At 40.7% G+C, this 25,075-nt stretch overlaps 1 protein-coding gene across 1 annotated transcript; it reads right to left on the bottom strand.

The window, feature by feature from the left end:
• Positions 1-3,551: 3,551 nt before the first annotated feature.
• EIF2B5 (eukaryotic translation initiation factor 2B subunit epsilon) lies at positions 3,552-11,808 on the bottom strand. Its single transcript, XM_010976204.3, has 16 exons — positions 11,587-11,808; positions 10,342-10,466; positions 9,331-9,516; positions 9,062-9,239; positions 8,892-8,972; positions 8,535-8,612; positions 7,953-8,265; positions 6,899-7,044; positions 6,554-6,695; positions 6,330-6,431; positions 6,039-6,146; positions 5,823-5,913; positions 5,394-5,517; positions 4,688-4,813; positions 4,152-4,262; positions 3,552-3,976 (listed from the first exon to the last, which is right to left on the bottom strand). Exons 1-16 carry the CDS (start codon positions 11,779-11,781, stop codon positions 3,917-3,919), a joined length of 2,166 nt encoding a protein of 721 aa, XP_010974506.1. The 5' UTR covers positions 11,782-11,808; the 3' UTR covers positions 3,552-3,916.
• Positions 11,809-25,075: the final 13,267 nt, after the last annotated feature.

The following is a 25,075-nucleotide window of genomic DNA, read 5'->3' as shown; positions in this document are numbered from 1 at the left end:
ATGGATTTATCTTTCTCCCATCTCCCCCTAACCTCTTTAATTTACAAAATCACGCTTTTTGGTTAAAATAATACAGTACTTAGTATTGATATTTTGATTATGAATAAATGCTTCCTTTACAACTTTTTCTCCAGCATTCATCACTGCCTTGCTTTTTCATTTGCTTTTGTTTTTTATATAGTGTACTTATCATTAAGACTTTCCACATAATCTAAGTTTTCTCAGTACATGTTTTACTCATTCAGTCCAATGTACTAGATAATCCAACCGTTTTCTATCCTGGAGCCTTCCATTCCATTGTTCTGGTCTGTGCTGCTGACTATCTCAGCCTGTGAACAGATGTCATCCTGGGACTTCTCTACATCATTCTCAGAATTCCCTTTACCTCTCCTCTGTGTTGGATCGGTTTCCTGGATACTTTACTCCTTTGCTTTAGTAAAGCACATCCCCTGGTAGTGTCCCTTGAAAGCATGGGAAATCAAAATCTGAGGGGGAACTTGAAAAGATGAAAGTATGATTCTGAGTTGAAAGTAATTTTCCTTCAGAATTTTGAAGGAATCACTCCATTGTCTTCTAACTTCCAGTGTTGCTGTCAAGTGGTCAGTGTTATCTCTTTACTTTTTCTAAGCATTTGTACACAACTTATTTTAAACTCATTGGAAGTCTTTAGGAAGTTATTTTTATCCCTGGAGGTTCTGAAATTTCTTGGTGATATGCCTCATTTACTGTGCTTATTTACTGTGCTAGGTGTTTGGTGAGCCCTTCCCATCTGGAAATTCAACATTTTCTTGACTTATTTAATAACATCATGACTGTTTTTCCTGTTCTTTCTGCAACTCCTGTCAGATGTTGGACCTTCTGGATTGATCCTTTTTTCCCCTCATCATCCATTTCCTTTTTAAAAATGATTTCACCTTTTTGCAAGATTTTCTTAACATTATTTCCAACCTCTCCCCTAACCAATTGTATAGGTAAAATACTCACAATCCAAAATTCAGTAAGTACCTAAGGATGGATATACAGTCTCCCTCCTATTTGGCTCTGTAGTCCTCTAGTTCTCAGTAGGAAAAAAATGTTTACTTAATTTCTAAGAGCTCTTGTTCTCCAACTCCTCCTTTTTATAGCATTTTATTCAGACACAGTATCTTCCCTGAGTTTTGAGAATTAGAGCCCACCCTCTGCCCCAGGTTTTCAAGAAGCTCCCTGCTTTGTCAGTTTCCTTGGTTTTAATTTTCTGTTCATTTTGGTCCCTGCCTTTCATGTTGGAAGTTTCAAGTGTCTAGTGGCCCTTAACAGTCTGTTTATATTTAAGAGTGAGATACCAAAAAAAGCTGATAGGAAGCTCTGTCCATGTACAAGGCTTATTACCTATAGTCTTCACTGTAGGGTGATCAGTGGGGGAAAGTTGGGCTTTTTTTTTTTTTAAAGGAAACAAAAACTTAAGTATTTGTAGGCCTTTTTTCTTCAATTAGTTTGTTTTTGCCAGGGGGACCAGCTGGTGTGTGCTGATATTCAGAGCTTTACCACTCATATACTTTCACTTCACCTTTCCTTTTCAATCTAGTTTCTCACTCCCATCCCCACCATGTCTATTTAGTCTGGAGGTCCTAATAGTTTACATCTTCCCTGAGGATCTGAAATTTCATGGTGCTATTTTACTCACTACGCTGGGCACTAACAAGCTGTCAGTCTAGAAACTCATGACTTTCTGGTTTAGAAACCTTCATAAGTATTTCTTTGAGAATTTCCTCTCCACCATTTCTCCAGAGACTAAACTCAGCTGGATTGGATAAAGTGGGTACCTGGGGGGCTCTTTCTCATACAGACCTTCATCTGATTTCCCTCTATCCCACCCCTGGTTCGCAGCTCCAATCCTTACGCACTTCTATTGAGCCTTTTCCAGGTTCAGAAGGGCACACTGGCTTGCTTCTTGTTAATAACCACCTCAGCAGGTAGAGCCCATCTCATTCTGCTCTGCTAAGTCAACATTCACCCTTAATTTTTTCCCCCTAAATGTTCATGTTTCTCATTCATTATTGTCACTTATTGTTTTCCTTATCATTGAGTGACATGCCTTTTTTGAAGAATTCCTTTGCTGGCATTCGAACAGGGTTTTGGAAGGAGTAAAAAGTCCATGTGTTTAACCTGCCATATTTAAAAGGACACCCTTTGCTTTGCTTTTAATGTTCCCTTCTACCCTTTCTATTTTTTTAGGCCACTCAAGTGTTACACTCCTGTAAGCCTTCCCCAATCACCCCAACTAGAAGGAGTATCTTCCTCCTAAAAAGTTCTATAAGCCACTTCTGATCTCTGCCACTCATTAGGTATAAATTAGAGGTATTCTATAATTATTTGTATTTAACTGTGCCTGTTAGGTCCATGCCATAACCTTCATATGCTCTCTAGGCAGTAGGTCAACTGACAAAGGAGAAACTGAGATTTACTGAATGAGAAAAGTAAATTAAGCTAAATCTTGGCCAGCTCATTTTTTCCTCTTTAGAAATACTGAGTAATGCCCCTTCACACCCCTGAGTACAGTTCAGTGTCCTCTTCCTCAGCTTACTCCTTTCCACCTAACTGAAATGAAGAAAGGCAACCGTTTTCTCTGTGATGTCCAGAAGGGCCACTTGTACCAGAGACATCTGCCACAGTTGAAGTGTTAACACAGTAAGGGTTATTATAGGAAGGTAAGAACAAGCTCAAAAAGATAAGATAGAAGGGCATGTCTCATGGTTGAGGTTAAAAGAGACAATATAGGATGATGACAAACCGTAGCTCTACAGTCCAATAACAAATCCTTGCGCTATCAATTACCAATTACGGGACCTCTGTGAACTTCAGGCTCCTCACCTGAAAATGGGGTAAGACTTACTTCACAGGGCTGATGTGAAGGTTAATTACAGTAACACATGAAAAGTATTTAGCAAAATGCCTGTCATACAGCAAACACTCTTAATATTAGGGGAAAGCTTATTTCGCACGATATTCCTCTGTTCTTAGGATAACCATTGCTGGCTTGGGGTTGTATTTGCCTCTGCAAAAAATTTCCCTTCACTGTATGCTGAAGCAAAAAAATTCTGGATTGTGAGGCTCAAGTTCTTAGCTTTACCCTCCAAGAGTCATAAGACCTTGAACAAATTTCCTTGTTTTTAAGATGAAAAGTAGCCCAGCTTTCCTGACAGTAGTACCGGATCAACTGGACAAAGCACTGGATAAAGCACGTGAAAGACTGGCAGGTGTTAATGGGCCTTACATATGCTCAGCATTATCACCTCCTGAGAGTTTGGACTAGGACTCTCTTATGTAAATAGGTTCAGGCACACCACTCCAGGACTTCAAATTGGTCCAGAAAGGCTAGAAAACCTACCAGTACCATGAACCTTGGCGATGGTCAATTAGCGAGGCACCACAGTACCACCTAGTGGCCACAACACCCCTCTTCTTCCTCTCCACCAGGTGTTAAGGAAAGGCTACCTTGTCAAAGAGGTTTCAGAAGTCTGTGGTCATCTACTTCAAGGGCTGATCAGTCAGAGTTGGAGAGAAACCAAGTATACCTCTCTCTGTTTTTTAATATCAACAAATACAGGCATCAGAGAGGGCCAGCTGCTCTCCGCTGTTTCCTGTGGGGAAACCAGAGCACAGAGCTGTTCCTCTGGCCTTCCTCTAACTGCAGGGCCTGCCTAGCTCCTCCTTAGACAGAGCTGTTACCCAGCCCAACTTCCCTCATCCCAACTCCCCAGTATGGATGGCAGGCACATGGTTGCTGGCGGTGGGAAGAATACTGTAGTTCCAGCCTCTGCTCCTTTAAGTCTCAGCTCATGGTGGCACTCATCCCTCTGCAACTGGCCTCTCACTTGCCCTGGCCCAGAAACCAGGAGGGCAATCAACCACACCCACAGGAGCAGGCAGTGTAACTTCAGTCATCTTCAGATGACTCTTCTTCTGCCTCTTTTAGCCACTGGATGAACCTCTGCAGCTGTAAGGAAGCATAGTGGAGAGCTGAGGGAGGGGCACATAACCCTCCCCTGTTCTCCTTAGCAGACAAACAGCTCTAACAACCAGAGTCCCAGGGACCAGCCACCCTGGAGTCTAGGGCCAGGAGCCAGGGAACCAGACAACCACTGCAGTGAGAGGAGGGCAGCTTGACTCACCTGCTGGTTTTTGCGCAACTGCCGGCCCTTGTCAGTTATGTCCCTTTGGCTGAACCAGCTCAGGATTGTTTCCTCAGCCAGGATCTCCAGCTGGTAAAAAGCCATCAGTACCTGCAAAAGGCCAGCAGAGATCTCAGGAGCCTTGCAGGGCCCAGCAAGATAGAATGGATAATAGAGGAAGAGGAGACAAGATCTTAGCCCCTCTTTCTACCAAGCCTTCAGCCCTCTTCTACACACTGAGCAGCCTCCTCCAAAATGGACAAGAATAAGTACCACTCTGATACTGGGACAGGTCTAACTTCTGGAACTATTGCTGGGTAGTGCTTTGCGCATTCTGAGGGCAACCTCCAAACAGCTGCCTTCCTAGCCTGGCTCCAAGCTGTACTATACCAGCAATAAGCACAACACTAGGGGTGGATGATGCAGTTAACCAAACTCCACACGGATTCACGTCAGCCTGTTCTGTGTCTCCATGGAGGTCACCAAGGTCTGTTCCAAAGCAAATGCAGGACTATGAGGCTCGAACTGGTATTCACCTTGGCCGAGGAAGTAATAAGAGCTTCGTGCTCCAGGAAGAAGTCCTCTATGGCTGCCAATGCTTCCAAATGATCAGCTGCACGCTTCACGTAGTTCCTAAAAACAGGGCTCCAGGCCTTGAGCAGCTGTGGAAGGAAGGGGAAAACTGCAATGTATTCCTGAGCATGCACCTATACCTGGACAGCAAAGAAAACCAATATTGATAACCTGGGTCTTTCAAGACAAGAGAGAGATGATACAGATGATACAGGCTCTGTGGAATTATGTCAGAGGGACTTGCAAGTTGTTGGCAGTCAGGATTGGGGAAAAGGAGAAGACTTCCCAGGGAGGGTGAAGGGGTTCAGATGCTGCAGGCTGCCTCAAAATATGTTCCCATCCTAAAGGTTTATCTCATCCTGGGTCAAATCATTTCACTCAGAAACCATGACAGTCCAGGTCTATTCTGGGTATATCTTTGGGGTCTAGTATGGTCTCAATGCTGGGGTCTCAAAGGTCACTCAGTACTGAATCCAGTTTGACTCCCCTGGACCACCCAAACCAGCTCTAGAACCCAATCTGTGTCCAGAGGCAAGGAGAAAGGAACCACACGTAACATATATCCTACAATAGGACCCTCTACTTCTGATTTCCTTTAAAGTCAAGTCCAGCAAGGATGTGTATCTGTCTCCACCCAACCCCCTGTACCCAGCCCCAATCTTTGCTTACAGGAATCAGCAGGGCACAGTAGCGATTTGGGTCAAGTGGGGAATCCATTTGTTGCAGGGGGAACTCCAGGATCACGTGGCTCAGTACCTGCATCACCTCCTTTAGGCTTATGTTGTAGGCATACCTGTGGGGAGATTGGGGTGACACTAGGGCCTTCACTGGCCCTTTCAGCATACTGTAGGACTATGACTTTGGCAGGATACCTGGGGAGATGAAGTCAGATGGAACAGGGAAGGGGAGGGTTTTGGAAGGGGGAAGTCCATGCTGAGGCTAGAAACTAACGTTCTCCTTGCTCCACATGCTACTGGTTTTGTCCAATTGGGGTGCTGAGGGAAAGAAAGGTTCCCACTTGGGCAAGTTAACAGGAGAGAAACTCTACCTGCCTGGGATTACCCCAAGGAGAAGAGAATAGGGAGGGGCTGCTCTTACTTGAGAGAGTTGATCTCTAGGACTAGATTGTCACAGGAAATGTTCTCCTCCTTGCCCCGCTGAAGTGTTCCCAGGACTTCATTCTGGAACACTAAAATGAAAGCAAGAATAAGTTCATGGGCCAGTGATGCTTTAAGTCATCCAGTCCTGACTTTATATGAAATCAAACTGGATGTCTTCCTCTCTTGTCCAGACACTGCTCCCCTGGCCACTCACCTTTGATGTCATCCATCTGTGGGGAGCCTGCCCGGCTGTCTAGTTCCTCAGAATCCATACTATGCTCACTTTCAGTTTCACTCTCTTCTTCCATGTTGATTTTGAGTCCTGAGAATCCATAAGAGTGAGAAAAAAGAAAAATAAGGAAAGAGCCATTGACAGAGAGCAATGTATCTGCTCTGTCTTCATGAATAAAGTAATTAACCAGTAGTCTGATTCTGAAGTGGTCAATCTCCTTCAAGGTATTTTGACCTAGAAGGGCAGGAGTGGCAGGAATCAGGGCTAGCTCACCCCACAGATTCTGCCGTAGTTCCTCCTCTTCCTCCTTGTTCATGTCCGCAGCTTTCCAGAGGTAGCCCTGGCCTGCAACTCCAACTTCTGCTGGATTGTAACCTGGAAAAGGCACTGATCTTTAGCAAAGGCCCAGCAGAAGCACCAATCCCTTAGGAGGAAACACTCATTTTTCTATGGGGCAGAGAGACACACAGATGCCCCACACCTGCTGAGCCTCACACCTTTCAGCTTCACTTTCTCCTTTTCTTGGTCAGTTCCAGAATCATCACTGAACTGACCATCATCCTCATCGTCCTCCGCATCTGGAGGGTGCAGAGAGATCACTGAGCCCTCAGGCAGCGTGATACTTGGGCCCACTACCACCTGGAGGAGACAAAAGGAGTGGGTGGCACAGATCCATTAGTGTGCTGGGGAAAAGTACAACCTGATAACGAGAGTGACTTTAGTAGAAGTAGAAGACAAATGAAACCACTGGATTTGGACTCTCAATTCAGAGTGGACTGGATGGATGTAATGCCCTTTCTGGCTCAGCTCGGGGCCTGTGCGCAGTGTGGAGCAGGTCTTACCTGGGAAGTGAGGACACAGCGTGGCTTCAATATAACATTTTCTTTGACCTCAGCATTGTCACAGAGCAGAGACTGATGGATCTGTGCTGCAGCAGCCACACGAACGCCCTGCCACAGGAACGCCCGGTCCAGTACCACATTATCACCTGGCTCAGGACAGAAAGGAAGGATTCCTGGTCACTCAGGGCTCTGACTACAGCCCAGGGCCATTCATGGAGGATGGGGCTGACTGACACCAGCACCGCTACTACACAGAGCTCTACTACTCCATGCTCAATTAACCAGAAACACCTTCTCCTCCTTTAAGCTCAGGCCTGAGGCTAGAACACTGCTCAGCCTGACTACCCTCCACCATGTTTATAGCAATTACAGACTACATACCTTAACCTGAGAACCGTCAAAATTTCTGGGGACCCCTTGAACTCAAGAAACTAATTAGAATCACATTCATGTCTCAGAGTAGAACCAAATTATTCCACCCTTTCTTGTACATTTTAGAATTAGAATCTTATTGTTCTTTTAAAGAGGCAGTTCCATTAGAAGCATCACATTGTTACAACCACAGTGACTTACTAAGAGTAAAAAGAACACTAGAACTACAATCATAATACTCAGATTCAAGTCCCAGCACTGTCTCTTATTAGCTATGACCTTGGCTGAGAACCTCTTTCAGGCTTTTTACTTATCTATGAACTGGAGATAAATAATACCTACCTCACAAGGCTTCTGTGAAGATTAAATGGAATAATGCATGCAAAAGCCCCTTGTAAACTGCAATGCACTAAACAGATGTTATTATTGCATGTTAATTAACCACTTAGTTCTGAATGTGAAATACAGAGTACCCTGGAATGTGAAGAGTCATCCAATAACAGGCTCACAGGCCACAAATTAAAGTATCACTGTCTTTACATCCCTGTCTCCTCCTTTATTAAGGCAGGTACTCTAGTTCCTTATTCTTAGGGACCATCCCTCTGTATCCTTTTCTGGAGACCTGGGGCCCCCAGGTTCCTGCTCCTCTGATTGCCAGTTTGACTTCCCAACCTGTGCTCACCAATGTGACAGCCGGGGCCAATGACACTGTTGGTGATGGAGCAATTGCTGCCAATGACAGTGCCAGAGCCCAGGAGCACATTTTCCTCCAAGATGCTGCCATGGCCCAGGCTGACCTCAGGCCCCCGGTAGATGTTGTGCCGAGAGTGAGTGCAGCTTTGGGCTGCACTGTCAGTGAAGTTCATCTCTGGGGTGAGAGGGTAGACCCATCGGCGGATGACATCAGCACAGACAGCAGCATACATGTGTAGGTTAGAGACCCGGGCACCATATTCCTTAGTTGTCACGTGCATGTGGATCTGGTTTCCTAAGATCTGAATGGGATGAGAAAAGGGATGTCATACAAGTAAGCAGGAGAGGAAGAACATCTCCAGGTATAATGCTTTTCTAACCTTCTTAAGTTCCCCACTGCCTCTCAATGTCAGAGCCAAATGGCCTGAGACTTTGTGTACCGCTTCCCTCTCCCCTCCAGCTCTTTTTTTCCCTCCTAAGGGTCAATAAAAAATAAAAGGGGACCAAAAGTTACCAGCATGAGATAAAATCATAGCCCTCTTCTAAAGAGGAATTGGGAGCCTTTTCTTACCTCCTCATTCACTAACAGGCCTCGCACAAAGTCATCTCGGGTTTGGTAGTCAAAGTTGTCTGTGAAGAGTTGAGCCACCTGTTGGGGGAAGTCAGAGGGGGCCAAGGTTAAGTGCTATTCTCTGGGAGCAAAGATAAGGCCCCCAGAGACCTATCAGACACTATGACAGCAGGACATGGGCTAGAATCCCAAAAAGGCTGCTAATGAAATATTGGGGTCAAGATGATTGTACCTACTTGCTGTAGAACAGATAAGAGTATGAGGGCGAAGAAATACACCCTGGCTTTCTAAGAAGGTGATCATACACCCTCAGAGTTCTACTCTTTGGATGTGCAGCCTTGGCCCTAAAGAGCTCACCTGAGGAGAGCAGATGCTGATATGACAATCCAGTAAATCATAGCGAATCTCCACTCCATCTCCACTGCCCCGGAATAAGCTCTGTGGGGAGAAGTTACAAGGACTTTAAGTCGTCTTTCCTGCTGAAGACTGTCACCTTCCCACCTCAAGGACCCCAGATACCTGCATACCAGGGGAAAAGAAAAACGTCGGAGGCCTTGAGTCTTCTGGAAATGGAGAACCCGGTTTGTGGCACTATCTACAGCCACTACCACGTTGTCCTCGGGGCAACGAGCTGGGTGGCTAGGGGATGACTCCTTGAAGATCATTGTCATCACAGATACATTTTTTTCTAGCTTCCGCCTCAACCTATAAAGGATAGGAGGGAGAGAGCTGCAATAAAGCAGTCTTAGGGCTCTGCTGGTCCCAAACCTTGTCTCTACCATTTCCCCATCCTGACCTGTGTTCTTCCAGGGCTCTGGTAATATTGATGTTTGAGATGACATCCCCATACACCAGAAGGAAGTCAGAGCGCACCAAGGCCTTGGCATCAACGTCACGGAGAACATCCCCCAGTGATCTATATAGCTCTGATGTAATTATTCGAACTACATTGAGGGATGTAGGGCGGCACCACTTGGATTTCCTAAAGGAAGAGGGGTGAGGGGGATGAGTAAATCAAGCATAAAGATCATGTAGAGCTTCCCTATTTCTCCCACATTCGCACTCCTTTGCTTTGGCTTTTTTTGGGTTCCTGCCAGCGTCCTTGACTTCAAAGAGATTTATGAACTGTAATGAATGGTTTCAGCATAGTCTGTTCTCAGTCTTGTTTTATGGGTTAGAGAAACATGGTTACTTCCTCTCCATACCCTGACCCCAAACATGGATTTGAACTAAAAATCCTGCTGAGACTTGGGTTACAAAGTATCTTGGGAATACACTTTTCATGTTACTCTTCTCCTTTCAAAGCTCATACTAAATTTAGGAACTGTCTGATGAAGATCATGCTAATATCCTAGACTCTATTTCCCAAACTTCCATAAACGCTGAGAGTCATTCTTTTTCAAAATGACTTCACCAAACATTTGTTAAGTGTTTACTATTTGCTTGGTACTAAGCTAGGCACTGGGACTACAAAGATGAGGAAGAGCTCAATATTTAGAAGCTCAGTGGAAAAATAAGGATGTTACTCTTGTTACTTGCATATTGGAGCCACTAAATAAAAAGGAAAACCCAGTGGGACCAAACTTTGCAAGTAAAATTCAGAAAAAAGCAAAATGTTTTTCTTTAATCTTTGTCACAGTGCCAGCTGCTCACCTAAGTGAAGAGAATGCCCTTAGATCTTATGATGGGATCCAAATGGACACTTTTCTCCCTCACAATTTCCCTTTATTTAGTTACATCCATCCTAAGGAAACTGGAAAAAAAAAAAAAAAGGTAAAACATGGAAAGAAAAGTTGCAGAGCCTTACAACAAATGGTCCTTGATTTGAGCAGCCTTCCAGCAACAAAAGACAAAGGTTTCCTGTACACCTGTGGCAGTCAGAAATTCCAGAGTGTAGTCAATTAGTGCCACATTGGCCAGGGGCAAGAGGACCTGGAGGGGAGGAGATGAAGAACAGTTTGAAGTCTTGAGTCCATGAGGGTACTCTGGGTACCATTCTTTCTCCCATTTCAGTTACAGTTTTCACTCGTCTCTCAGTGTTTTCACACACAAATTTTACTTTATCTTTCCTATTTAAAAGTAATCCAGGCTCCTACCTTTAATGTTCATGGCATGCTCTAAACATCAGAGTCTAATCTGTTGCAGTTTGGATATAGTAAGCATGGAATCTACTTGCTTAGCATCAGACACAGAGCTACTACAAGTACAGCAGACTACCCCTGAGAAAAAAGAACACTAGAAATCAATCAAATCTTCAGAAAGTTAAGTACCATAAAACCTTTTTTCCTATAAAATTTCCTTCCTTGATCCCTTTCTAAGAGTCATCCCAATCACTTGTCCAAAATAAAGAGCCATTAGACTATTTTGGGGAGCAGGGAGTCAAAGAGGATTTTTCCTGAACCGAATACAAATCCCTTTCTTTTGAACTGGGGACTACTGAATGACCCAGCAATCCCTAGGACTAGCTCAGTCCAATTCCCCAGTGTCTAGACAATACAGTGGATATTGGCAACCAGCCACTAAACCCGTTCTGTTCTCCTTTTGACAGATGGCACTAGCTGTCATTAAAACCTGGAAAGAAAAAAAGCACACTGTTCAAGATCCAAAACAGCTGTTACTATAGGATCAGACCAGTTTGCTCTTTTTTTAGGCACATGACCTCCCTTTTGGAGGCAATAGGAAATGACATTCCCTTTTACCTAAGGATCTCTTTCCTCTACAGAAAAACAGCGCAGCCTCCGCCTGGGGCACTGAATCACTGTGTGAAGGCTTCTCACAGGCACCGCTTCTACATTCGCCCTCTGCAGGAATCCTTAACCTGAGGTGGACAGCACTACGAGTTCCCAAATCTGCCACTCACTCACTGGGCCAGGCAGTCATCGGGGCTTTAGACGGTCTCTCCGCCTTCCTCCCAACCAGTTAAACCTGATTTCTGGGAAACGGAGTGCACACAAGTGCTTCCAGAGCCCGCTGCACTAGACAATCGAAAGGATAACTTGCTGAAGCCTCGCCACCTCTGGGCCCTCTGGCAGCTCTCGCGCGCGGCGCTCACCCGAGGCTGGTCCTTGGAGATGGGGAAGAAGCGGCGGTCGAAGCTGTCCGCCACCAGAACTGCTTGTAGGGGCGGCGGTGGTTCCTCCTCCGCCCCTCTGGCTGCCCCACCGCCGCCGCCTCCCGGTCCGCTGCCGCTGCGCTTGCTGGCGCGGGCGGCCACCGCAACAGGCGGCGCTACCACAGTAGCCGCCATCTTCTTCTCTCACGACCACCACTTCCGCACGGAAACTGACACCGCACGCGGTAGTGGACAAAAAGGCCCAGCACTCGAAACGCGAAAGACTAGCGAAGGGAGGGCGGGTGGAGCCGAGGAGAGAGGAGTGCGCATGCGTCTCCCCTGAGCGCCTGAGGTGTGAGCAGGAAAGAGCTGGGCGTGCTAACCCAGCAGCCTGGGGTGATGGCCTGTCGAGGCGCCTGGGTGATGGCGTCCTATGGATTGCAGACTCCATCTGCAAGTATAGCCAGCCGTCATTTGTACGTGAGCAAGCTCAGACTCTTGTGGGATAAAGAGACTTGTGGTCTCTACGAAGCGGCGAGATCCTTTCTGGATATATAATCTTCCCCGCCTCAAGCACGTTAAACGTTGTGGTCCTCCGTCTTCATTCTCTTCACCTCGGCACCTTGGGGAGTCAGACATTCCTTTCCCTCAGGGCACTCGCAGTCTAGATAATAGAGAACGTGGAACAAGGAGAGTAGTAATTCTGCTGAATGCTGATTGTGGCCAGGAACGATACAAGCATTATCTCTTTTAATTAGTCACACATCTCTGCTGGAACGTCTTATTCATTCGTTCAATAGGCATTTCTTTAACTCTCACTGGGGTGAAGTTCACCCAGCTAGTAAGTGGAAGAACTGGTATTGGAACCCGATCTGTATGACGTCATAGCTCCACAACCTTTCTGCCAAGTTGTGTGTGGATAAGAATTTATACTATTTTATATCTTCGTTTATCCTTTTGGCCTATCAGCATTTATTGAAGCTCTACTTTGTGTCTTAATCCAGGGTGGAAATAGGGGTGGATCCAAGAACACTATAAAGTTGAGTAGGACTGGAGGTAAACCGCAAGCTTTCCAGGCAGAAGGGACTTGGAGAGCAAAGGGCTGAGTCTTGAGAGGCACAGCACCTTCTGGGGAAAGAGACAGAGCTTGCAGCGGGTTAGCCAGGTTTGTGAAAGTGAGCGACCATGCGGACTTTCCAGCAAGGCATTACACTCTTCTGCATGAGAACAGTCCGAATTCCACCATTTGCTGGGTCCCACAACGTTTCTGCAAAAGTTGTTCCCACCCGTGGCCGCGTTGCATGTCGGGATTTGGAGTTGAAAAGGCTGGGGTTTGATGTTTCCACGTGGCGGTTGCAGCTTGACCCGTGGCACTCAGGCGCCCTCCTCTCTGAGGAGTCTGTCTGAGGAGTCTGTCATTTCTTCCCTCTACCAGAGCGAAAACCAATTTTAAAGAATTTTCGAAAATTTAGACTGGAGAAGGAAAAGAAGACAGCAACTCAGTAAAAGTTTTCAATTAAGTGAATGTACATTGTAGAAGATGATGTTGGACTGCCCTACAAATCCACAGGAAGAAAGAGAAAAGAGGGGTGAGTAAACAAGACTAGTAATTTGAGCGAGCACACACAAAAGGGGGTGGCTTGGGAGTGTGATGAGGATATAGAAAGTAGATCCAATTGTAAAAATTTTAAATGACTCCTGACAGCTGGGAAAGTGTGAGTGGTAAATCCACTAAGGTTTTGATGGATGGGTCTTAGGGAGAATCCTTCTAAACCTGCTGTTAATTTTTGTTTGTTTTGTTTCAAAACTTACTCAAACCAACAACAGCAACAAGGAAACAAAAATAGGCAAAGGATTTGAATAGACATTTCTCAAAAGAAGATACACAAATGACCAAAAAGCACAAGAAAGGTGCTTAGGGAAGTGCAGATCAAGAGTACAACGAAATATCACCTCACAGTCGTTACGATGGCTGCTATCAAAATAAACAGCAATAACAACAAAAAACCCCAAAACAAAGCAAGAAACAAAAAACAGAAAATAAACATTAGTGAGGATATGAAGAAATGGGAACCCTTGTGCCCTGTTGATGGGAATGTAAAATGGTACAGGTGCTGTGAAAAACAGTATGGTAGTTCTTCAAAAATGAAATATAGAATTACTATGTGATCCAGCAATTCTGCATCTGAATATTAACCCCCCAAAAGTGAAAGCAGGGGTCCAAACAGATAGGTATTCACCCATGTTCATAGCAGCATTATTCACCATAGTTAAAACATGTAAGCAACTCCAGTGTCCATTAACAGATGAATGGATAAGGAAAATATGATACATACATAATGGAATATAACTCAGTCTTAAAAAGCAAGGAAATTCTGACATATGCTACAACATGGATGAAATTTGAGGACATTATGCTAAGTGAAATAAGTCAGTCACAAGAAGACAAGTACTATAGAATTCCATTTACATGAGATATTTGGAGTAGTCAAAATCATGTAAACAGAATGATGGTTGCCAACGGCTGTGGGAAGGAGGAGAAAATGGAGAGTTATTGTTTAATGGAAGTAGAGTTTCAGTTTCACAACATGAAGAGTTCTGTGGATGGATGGTAGTGATGGTAGCACAACAATGTGAAGGTACTTAAGGCCATTGAACTGTGCACTTAAAAATTGTTAAAATAGTAAATTTAATGTTATGTATACTTTACTACAGTGAAGAAAAATTGGGAAAAAAGTTTCTGGAAACCACAAATTAGTAAACCACAAAAACCTCACAGGCACACAAACTATATAACACAGTAAAAATTCTTTCCCCTACTTCTCTCATTCCACCCAGCACCCAGAGGTATAACCATTATTAATCATTTACTGGGTATTCTTTCTATTTCCCTGCTAACCTTATGTATATAGGTGTAGTGATATATGCCTAAACTCACATATACCATATTTATGTATTCAAACATATATTTATGCATTTGTATTCACATATACTCAAACACAGAATTGTGTTTAGAGACAAGATACTATATAATTATATGCTGGTTCCCCAGAGCCAGTGTGCCTGGATTCCATTCTAGGCTCTAGCTAGTTAATCTTGGGCAGGTTACTCAATCTCTCTATGCCTGGATATCCTCATATTTGAAATGGGATAATAACACTGCTTACCTCATAGGGTTGTTGTGAGGATCGAATGAGATACTATATGAAAAACTCTTAGAACACTGTTTGATGCAGTGTCAATGCAATTTAAGTATTAGCTATTATTATGATGATGCATTTTTTGTCTGCAACTTTTTATTCAATATATGGTGGAATGTTGATAAATCTAGCTATTTTCAATGATTCCATAACATTCTGTAGTAAGAACATACCATTATTTATCCAACTATTTCTTGACTGATAAACATTCAGATTTCTTTTTGCAGTTTTTGCTATTTCAAATATGCTGCAACAAGCACCCTCCCATTGATGTCTTTATAAATTTTCATTTATTTCTTAGAATTTGTTCTCTTTTTTTTTTTTACATTTATTTTTGTTTGTTTGTTTCATTTTGGGGAGGTAGGTAATTGAGTTTATTTATTTATTTATTTTTAATGGAGGCACTGGGGATTGAACCCAGGACCTCATGCATGCTAAGCACACACTCTACCACTGAGCTACACCCTCCCCTCTTCTTAGAATTTGTTCTTAAAGGAGAGTGACAGGTTCAAATTGAATTCAATTCCCATGGCAGGGGATATGCTGTTGTTGAACGCACTGGGAAGCTGGCTGATGCTTAATTGTTCATGGTGTTATATTTCTTAATGGCTATGCATGGAAAATGTGCCATTTTGCCCTGACAGTGGCGATGTGTGAGTGTGTGTTCCCCTACCGCCTTACAGAGTGTTTTCAACAGTTTGGACCTTCTGTCAATCTATAGGGGAACAAAGTGTCGTTTTAATTTGCATTTCTTTAGTTTGAGTGAAGTTGAACGTATTTTTATGTGTTAAAAGACTGCATGTATTTCTTAGGTTAACAGTCAGTTCTGGTTCTTTTTGCAAATTAATATATCTCCATTAAGGTTTTGAAATGAGTCTTGAATATCAATCAATTTAGAATGTAAGCTCTGTGAAAATTAGGCTTTCTGTTTTATTCACTGCTGTATCCCAGGTGTCTAGAGGAGTACCTAGCATATGGCACATGCTCAGTAAATATTTGCTGAATGAATGACTGGTTGCTGCTAGCCAGTAAGTGAGAGTCTCACCAACTTTAGACAAATAAGTAAAAGTAATTTCTGGCTCCTCCAAGCTGAGGCTTATGTTTTTTTGTTTTGTTTTTTAATTGTGGTGAAATACACATAACATAAAATCTACCATCTTAATCATTTTATGTGTATGGTTCAGTGGTTTTAAGTACCTTCACATTGTTGTGCTACCATCACCACCATCCATCCATGGAACTCTTCTCATGTTGCAGAACAGAAGCTCTGTATCCATTAAACAGTAACTTTCCATTCTCTTCTCCTCTTGGCCTGGCAACCACCATCCTACTGTCTACATGATGTTCACTGCTCTAAGTACCTCATTTAAGTAGAATCATATAATATTTGTTCTTTTGTGACTGGTTTATTTCACTTAGTATAACATCCTCAAGTTTCATCCAGGTTGTAGCATGTCAGAATTTCCTTCCTTTTTAAGGCTGAATAATATTCCATTGTATGTATATACCACATTTTGCTTATCCATTCTTCTGTTAGCTGACACTTGGGTTGCTTCCATGTTTTAGCTGTTGTGAATAATGCTGCTATGGATATGAGTGTATAAATATCTAAGTCCCTGCTTTTACTTTTTGGGGGTTATATATCCAGAAATAGAATTGCTGGATCCCATGGTTTAATTTTTTGAAGAACCACTATTCTTCACTTTACATTGCCACCAACAGTGCACAAGGGTTCCAATCTCTCCATATCCTCACCAACACATGTTATTTCTTTAAAAATTTTTAAATTTTATAATGTCCATCTTAATAGGTGTGAAGTGGTATCTCTTGTGGTTTTCATTTGCATTTATCTGATGACTAGTAATGTTGAACATCTTTTCATGTGCTTATTGACTATTTGTATATCTTCTTTTGAGAAATGTCTATTCAAGTCATTTGCCCTTTTTAAAACTAGTTTTGTTGTTGTTGTTGAATTGTAGGAGTTCTTCATATATTCTGAATATCAATCCCTTATCAGATACATGGTTTGCAAATATTTTCCCCAATTTTGTAGGTTGTTTTTTACTCTTTTGGTAGTACCCTTTGATGTACCAATGTTTTAAATTTTGATGAAGTCCAATTTGTCTATTGTTTCTTTTGTTGCCTGTACTTTTGGTGCTGTATCCAAGAAATCATTGCCAAATCCAGTGTCATAAGGCTTTCCCTCTGTTTTCCACTAACTTTTAAATGGCACTTTTTCCCTTTCCTACAGGTTCTACCTGTAAAGATGTCAAAATAATGATGTGATATGTCCCCTTCAGGGCACCCTTGATACATGTACAAGAACTGGCCTTTTCTAGGCATTGCTAAATAGTCAGGGCTCTGGTTTTGTATGCATCAAACTGATGGATTGGAGCACTTTGAGCGTAAATCATAGGGCCTTTTGTGCTTCTCAGCTTAGTGATCAGAGCCAATTATTCACTACCATGAGTGTTTTATTTTTTTAGTCACTTTTAGGTCTGGAGTTATTGTTCTAAAAGTTGAAGATTTTTAATATGCTATTGGATAGCTGAAGTTTTTACTGTTCATGTCCTAGCTTGCTAGAAAATGATGGAAGAAATAAAGTTCTGAGTTCTCCTCTGTTCTCTGTTTCTTCTTCCTCTCCCTGGAGTCCTCGCTATCACCTCCAGAGGTGATACTTAGTCTCCAGAGGTATGACAATCCTCTTTGTTTTCCAGGCTGAGAGTTGAGGGAAAAAGTCCTTTAAACTTTTTCCATAGCTCAGTTGAAACAGGTTGGGATTACTCAAAAGAACCTTCACTTAAAAACTTAGGGGACTAGAAGAAGGGTGGAAAAAAAGAAAAAAAAAAAAGCGGCTGGCATACATAAAACACTACTTTGGCTAGATGCTGATGAATACTGGAGGGTGGCTTATGGAGTTAGGCAACACTACCCCCTAGAGGTCTTTGCTGGGCAGCAACCTGCTTCCCATTTGTCAGACTTTTCAGGCTGGATGGAGAGCCAATAGGGTTCCTAGATAGCATTGCCAAGAGAAAAAAAAAAGGTATGGTCAAGCAAGCCAGTCTGAACATCAGTTTTGAGTCCAGATGAGCAGAAATTGTAGGAAAAGTGTGTCAACCTAGAATTGTCTAGTTAGAGAAATTATCTTTCAAGAAGAAGAAATAAATACAGTTTCAGATCAACAAAAATGGAGACAATTGATCATGAAAAAATCTTGACTAAAGAACTAATGTTACCCTGTCTAGTGCGGCAGCCAATAGCCATATATAACTATTAAAATAAAAATTATATAAAATTTAAAATTCATTTATGCAATCACATTTGCCACATTTCAAGTGCTCAGCAGTCACGTGTGGCTAGTGACTAGCATATTGGACAGTGCAGATACAGAAAGTTCCCACCATTTTGGACAGCAGATTGAACAGTACTGTTAAAAAATATTTCTCAAGCAGAAGGAGAAAATTCCAGAACAAAAGTCTTAGCTGCAAGGTGGAAGATCTAGTACAGAAAATTGTAAATCTGTGGGTAAATCTAAACAAATATTGCTATAAAATAATATTAATGTCTAAACTTGCGGGGGTGTCAAAAAAGAAAGTGCAAATTACTTGTACATGTAAGTCAGGAAGGAGGTGATCAGAGTTAAAACATTCTAAGACCTTTTTAATTATTCATATGAAAACTGGACCAAGAAATAAAATTGAGTAGCATACTGTTTACAAGTGAAATATTTAAGACATAAGACTCAGAAAAGTTGAAAGTAAAAAGATGGCAAATGTTGTCCAAAATAAATCGGTTGGTAAGTTGTACTAGAAATTGAAGTGGGAATCTTATAATGATAGAACTTTAATTCATCAAGAAGATAAAATATTTCCAATTCTGTGCACCTAAAAATACAGTTTTAAAATGCATGAAGTAAAACTTTACAAAACTGTAAGAAAAAAATGGACAAATCCACTGTCAGAGTAAGAGATTTATATTTCTCTCAGTATTTGGTAGATCAAGCAGATAAATGAACAGGATTCAGAAAACTTGACTATCGCAATTAACCATGTTGATCTAATGAATTTATGTAGAACACTGCACTCAATAATTAGGTAATATGCCTTACTTCCAAATGCCTGTGGAATATTTGTGAACATTAACTATATATAAAGCAAATCTCAACAGATTACAGGGAATTGGTGTCTATAGACCCCTTGAATAGCTTGGTCCGCAGAGCAGCAGCAGTAGCCCTTGAAAGCCTGTTGGAAATGTGGAAGCTCAGGCCCTGTTTCAGTCACCCTGAGTCAGAATCTGCATTTTGACAAGATCCCCAGGGGATTCACTAGCACATTAATGTTTGACATGCATTGACACAAAACATAATTTCTCACCCCCTGTGTAATTAAGTTAGAAATCAAAAAAGGAAAGATAATTACAAAAACTCCATATATTTGGAAATTAAAAACACACCTCTAAAATAGTTATGTATATGTATATATGTGTATATATACATACCTCTTAATATATATAATGTTGTTTATTCCATCTTTAGACAATACTTGGAGTACTTGTGTAAACACCAACTCCCCCATGGGTTGGTTCCCTGGGTCCATAACCCCCAAATTGAGAATCACTGTCTTAAATTTTGTGACAATAATACTATTTTAATTTTAGGTAGTATTTTGAGAGCCAGTAATATGCTTTTTGCTTTATCTTTCTGAATATATGACATCATCATGGTTGGTTTGAGGCCTGCATCTGTTTGAGAAGAGATTAGGGTTTGTAACAGAAACGAGGCAAAGAGAAAGAAACAAATAGTGGAAAAAAAATTTTTATAATGAAAAAGTTAAACATGTACAAAAGTTGAGAAAATAGTATAATGAATCCTAGATATCCATCACCAGTGATCAATTTATAGACAATCTTATTTCATCTGTGCCCTTCAACATGCTTGAGGTCACTAAGGCTGCCAGCACCGAGAAACAATTCTAGAAGTTCGAGAGTGGACACCTGCCATTTCCCTAAACATGTAATTTACAAACCATATAGTTCACTCATTTAAGGTATAGAATTCAATGTTTTTAGTATATTTACAAAGATGTGCAACTGTTACCCTAATCTAATTTTAATACATTTTCATCATCCCATAAAGAAAGCTTGTATCCATTATCAGGCACTCCCCATTCCTCCCAGCCCACCACTAGCTCTAGGCTGCTACCAATCTACTTTCTATCTATGAATGTGCCTATTGTGGACATTTCATTAAAATGATATGATACAGTGTAGTCCTTTGTGTCTTTCATTTACAGAAAGTTTTCAAAGTTCATCTATGTTGTGGCACGTATCAGTACTTCATTCTTTTTTATGACCAAAGTATAGTCCATCATATGTATAAACCACATTTTGCTTATTCATCATCAATGGAGGTTTTTTTTTCCATTTCTTGGTTATTAAGGATAATGCTGCTATGAACATTTGTGTAAAAGTCTTGTGGGGACATATGTTTTCATTTATCTTGGGCATATAACTTGGAGTAGAATTGTTGGGTCATATGGTGACTCTATGTTTAACATTTTGAGGAACTGTCAAATTATTTTCCAGAAAGGCTACACCATTTTACTTTCCCATCAGCAGCATATGAGGGTGCCAATTTCTCCATGTCCTCACATTTGTTATTATCTGTCTTTTTGATCAGAGCCCTCCTCATGAGTGTGATGTGGTGTCTCATTGTGGTTTTGATTTGCATTCTCCTAATGACTAAATGTTGAACATCTTTTCATGTGCTTATTGGTCACTGTTATTGTATCTTCTTTGGTGAAATGTCCATTCAAATTCTTTTCTCCTTTTAATTTTTTACTTATTTTATATATATATATACACACACACACACAAATATATATATATATATATATTTATTTATTGAAGTATAGTCAATTATAATGTGTCAATCGCTGGTGTACAGCATAATGTCCCAGTCATACATATACATACATATATTTGTTTTCATAAAAGGTTATTACAAGATATTGAATATAGTTCCCTGTGTTATACAGAATATATTTGCTTTTTACCTATTTTTATATGTAGTAGTTAATACTTGCAAATCTCAAACTCCCAAATGTATCCCTTCCAACCCTCTTTCCCCCTAGTAACCATAAGATTGCTTACTATGTCTGTGAGTTTGTTTCTGTTTTATAGATGAGTTCATTAGTGTCTTCTTTTTCTTTTTTTAGATTCCACATATAAGTGCTGTCATATGGGTTTTTTCATTTCTCTTTCTGGCTTACTTCACTTTGGATGATGATCTCCAGGTCCATCCATGTTGCTGCAAATGACATTATTTTATTTTTTATGGCTGTGTAGTATTCCATTGTATAAATATACCGTAACTTCTTTATCCAGTTCTCTGTTGATGGACATTTAGATTGTTTCCATGTCTTGGCTATTGTATATAGTGCTCTTTACTCATTTTTAAATTGGTTATTTATCTACTTATTGTTGAGTTGTAAGAGTTCTTTGTGTTTTCTGGATACAAGCCCTTTATCAGATATATGACCTTCAAATATTTTATTCCAGTCTGTTGGCTTCTGCACCTCCTTTTTTTTTTTTTTGCTGAGTTTCATGGTTTTATTAACACAAATGCAATGTGCACAGGAGCTGTCTATTCATTTTCTTTGCTGCGCAGCATGGCATTAGGAATTGGTGACTCTGATGGCCAGCTGGGCTGCTCTTTCAACAATGGCTTTGCTGTTTTTGGAGAGACATTGTGAGCAATCTCAACACAGTAAGATTTGTTGCACATCAGCAGCACTTCTAGATCCTTGACCTTGTGCACCAGGAACTTCTGGAAGCCGCCGGGAAGCATGTGCCTTGTTATCTTGTTGCTCCCATAACTGATGTTGGGTGTCAAGATCTGGCCCTCGAATCTACTGTGCACCCTATTGTCAATGCCACTGGCTTTCTGCCAGTTCCACTTAATTTTGATGTATCAGTCTGACTGGTGCCAGATGAACCTCTTGGTCCTCTTTTTGATGATCCTGGGCTCCCCAAGTAGGAGATGACTGCCACTTCTGTAGGTAGTGCCAAGGGAGAGGTCCCCCCACCCCACTTTCTTGATGGCTCCGTTAAAGTAGAAAAGTTTTTAATTTTTATGAAGTCCAATTTATCTGTCTTGTCTTTTATCACTTGTGCTTTTTGTGTTATATCTAAGAAACCCAAGATCATGAAGCTTTACTCCTATATTTTCTTCTAAGTGTTTTAGCTCTTATATCTAGGTCTATGATCTACTTTGAGTTAATTTTTGTGTATTGTGTGAAGTAGCGATCCAAAGTTATTTTTTTGAATGTTGATATCTGGTTGTCCCATCACCATTTGCTGAAAAAAAAAAGATTCTTTTCTCTACTGAATTGTCTCAGTCCATTTGTAAAAATTGGTTATAAATGTTAGGGTTTATTTATGAACTCTCAATTCTATTTCACTGAGCTGCATGTTTATCCTTCTATTAGTACCATATTATCTTAATTATTGTAGTGTGTAGTAAGTTTTGAAATCAGAAAGTGTGAGTCCACCAACTGTGTTCTTCTCTTTCATAATTATTTTGGCTATTCTGAGTCTCTTGCATTTCCATGTAAATTTTATGATCATCTTCTCAATTTCTGCAAAAAATACAGCTAGGATTTTGACATGGATTGTGCTGAATCTGTTGATCAATTTGGGAAATATTACCGACTTCACAATATTAAGTTTTTCCAAATCTTGAAAATATATCTTTTCATTTATTTAGATCCTCTTTAATTTTTCAACAATATTTTATAGTTTTCAAGGTACAATTCTTACACTTGTTTGGTTAAGTTAAATTTTATTTTTATTTAAATTTTATTTTCAGGTTGTTTATTGCTAACATATATACATACAATGATTTTTGTATATTGATCTTGTATCCTACAATATTGCTAAACTCATTTATTCTAATAGATTTTTTCTTTTTTTTCTGTTTTATTAGGTAGAATTGTTACAATTTGACTGCACATACACAGTATATTGCATGCAAATACATATATACAATATACTACACTTTTTTTTTTAGTTTACGTATATGTACTGATCATTGTTTCTAAGAACAGTTTAGAGCTTTAGTTTTTTAAACTTACATCGTTATCAAAGGAATAAAGCCAATCACAAAATAAGAATCAATAGAAGGTGGTAAGCCAATCATAAAGGACAGTCAAATGTGCTTACACATATTCAAGAAATAATCATTATTATTCTAATAGATTTTAAATGGATTACTTGGGATTTTCTATTTAAGATTCTATCATCTGCAAACACAGTTTTACTTCTTCCTTTCCAATCTGGATGCCTGTTATTTATTTTTCTTGCCAATTGCCCTGGCCATTGTTGAATAGAAGTGAAGAGAATGGACATCTTTGTCTTGTTCCCAATATTACGGGGAAATGATTCAGTGTTTTGCCATTTAGTGTTATGAAAGCTGTAGGTTTTTCATAGATGCCCTTTATCAGGTTGAGGAAGTTCCTTCCTACTGTTAGTTTGTCAAGGGTTTTTATAGTGGAAGGTGTTGAATTTTTGTCGAATGCCTTGTCTGCACCTATTGAAATGATCATGTGGGCTTTGCCCTTTGTTCTATTAATACAGTGTTGTATTCATGGATTTTCTGATGTTAAATCAACTTTGTATTTTTGGGATAAATTCCACTTGTTTATGGTGTATAGTCCTCTTTATATGTTGCTGGATTCAGTTTGTTAGTATTTTGCTGAGGATTTTTGCTTCTATGTTCGTAAGGGATATTGATTTGTAGTTTACTTTTTTATAATGTCTTTGTCTGTCTTTAGTATCTGGGTAATAACACTGGCCTCATAGAATAAGTTGTGAAATATTCCCTTCACTTCTAATTTCTGGAAGAGATTGTGTAGAATTGATATTAATGTTTCTTTATATATTTGACAGAATTCACCAACAAAGCTTTCTTGGTCTATGGGAAGTTTTTTCAAGTTATTAAAATCAGTTTAGGTTTGTTTGATATTTTATCATGATTACATTGAAGTTATGCTCCTTAAATCTTTTATTTTTATAGATTCCTTCTCTCTATGTATATTTGCAGTTTGTGAAAAAACAACAAGTTTTGAATGAGGCAGCATTTAATGGCTCATATTCAAAATGTGGTTATGTAGCAAGATAATAGGTAGTTTGAGACTGAAAGGACTTTCCATATATCTTTATATCTCTCTTAGCATGTCAAGGACTAGGCCTAGTTGGTCAGATCAAGAGTTTTTCTCATTGGCTGGAGAGGGTATCTCTGCCATTTAGTCAAGAAACTGGAGTCAGAAAGGATGATGATATGGCATAGGGAAAAACCTAACCCCTGAGATCCTTGGGGTGCGTGGGCAAAATAATAGGTGAGACAGTGGCAAGAAGGGAGATGGTCAGATCCGTGCCTTTGTTTCTTCTCCCTGGGTCTCAACTGAGTGCTATGGACCAGTAGGAAGGAGAAAGCTTGCCTCTCTTTGGTCGATTATAAAGATCAGAATTTCATAGTTCTCTAAGGGGGTCCCAGAGGTAGAAGTCAGTGAACTTGGGGAAGAGCTGCCTCTGATTGCTTGCTGCTGTGGTCGTTGGAAGACTCTCCTGGTTCGTGCGTGCGTACGTGTGTGCGTGTGTGTGTGTGTGTGTGTCTGTATAGTAAGTACACTGATGAGTTTAATTATTTGCAGTCCCTGCAGATGGAAGGGGATTGCTACTTGCTCCTAGACTGACCTGGGAATTGAGAAGTGCCCTCCATGTACTTCAGGTAAGAGTTGATGTTGTAGTCTTGAACTCAAAATCTGTAGGGCAGGCCAGAAGGCTGGAAACTCAGTCAGGGTTTATATGTTGTACTCTTTTTTTTTTTTTTTAATTCTGCTGTACTGAGGTGTAATTGACAAAATGTTGCACTCTTGAAACAGAATTTCTTGTTCAGAAACATCAGTCTTTGCTCCTCCTTCAGCTGATTGAATGAGGCCCACCCACATGGAGGGTAATTTACTTTCTTCAAAGTCTACTGATTGTAAATGTTAATCACATCTAAAAAAATACCTTCACAGCACATCTAGACTAGTGTTTGACCAGACACCTGGGCACCACAGATTAAACAAACTGATACATACAATTAACCATCTCAGTGACCAAGATGGATATTCAGGACAGAAGCTCCAACTGAACTAGAAAAGATAAAAAAGAAGAGAAGATAATGTTTAGGGCATGTGATCAGAACATTTAAAAGACTTTATGAAAGTAAAAAAAAATTTTTTTTA

The sequence above is a fragment of the Camelus dromedarius genome, chromosome 2 (assembly GCF_036321535.1).
Source record: "Camelus dromedarius isolate mCamDro1 chromosome 2, mCamDro1.pat, whole genome shotgun sequence".
In the NCBI taxonomy this organism is placed as follows: Eukaryota; Metazoa; Chordata; class Mammalia; order Artiodactyla; family Camelidae; genus Camelus; species Camelus dromedarius.
Note: the sequence above shows the minus strand (reverse complement) of the source record. Positions and strands in the feature narration are given on the sequence as shown.

Bases quoted from the DNA above. Each gene is read 5' to 3' on its own strand.
- EIF2B5 (XM_010976204.3), bottom strand. From the start codon at position 11,781: ATGGCGGCTACTGTGGTAGCGCCGCCTGTTGCGGTGGCCGCCCGCGCC. The intron at 6,147-6,329 runs GTGAGCTAGCCC...ATGGATTCTCAG, and splicing joins ACTACGGCAGAATCTGTGGG to GACTCAAAATCAACATGGAA. The intron at 5,914-6,038 runs GTGAGTGGCCAG...CTTTCATTTTAG, and splicing joins ACAGATGGATGACATCAAAG to TGTTCCAGAATGAAGTCCTG.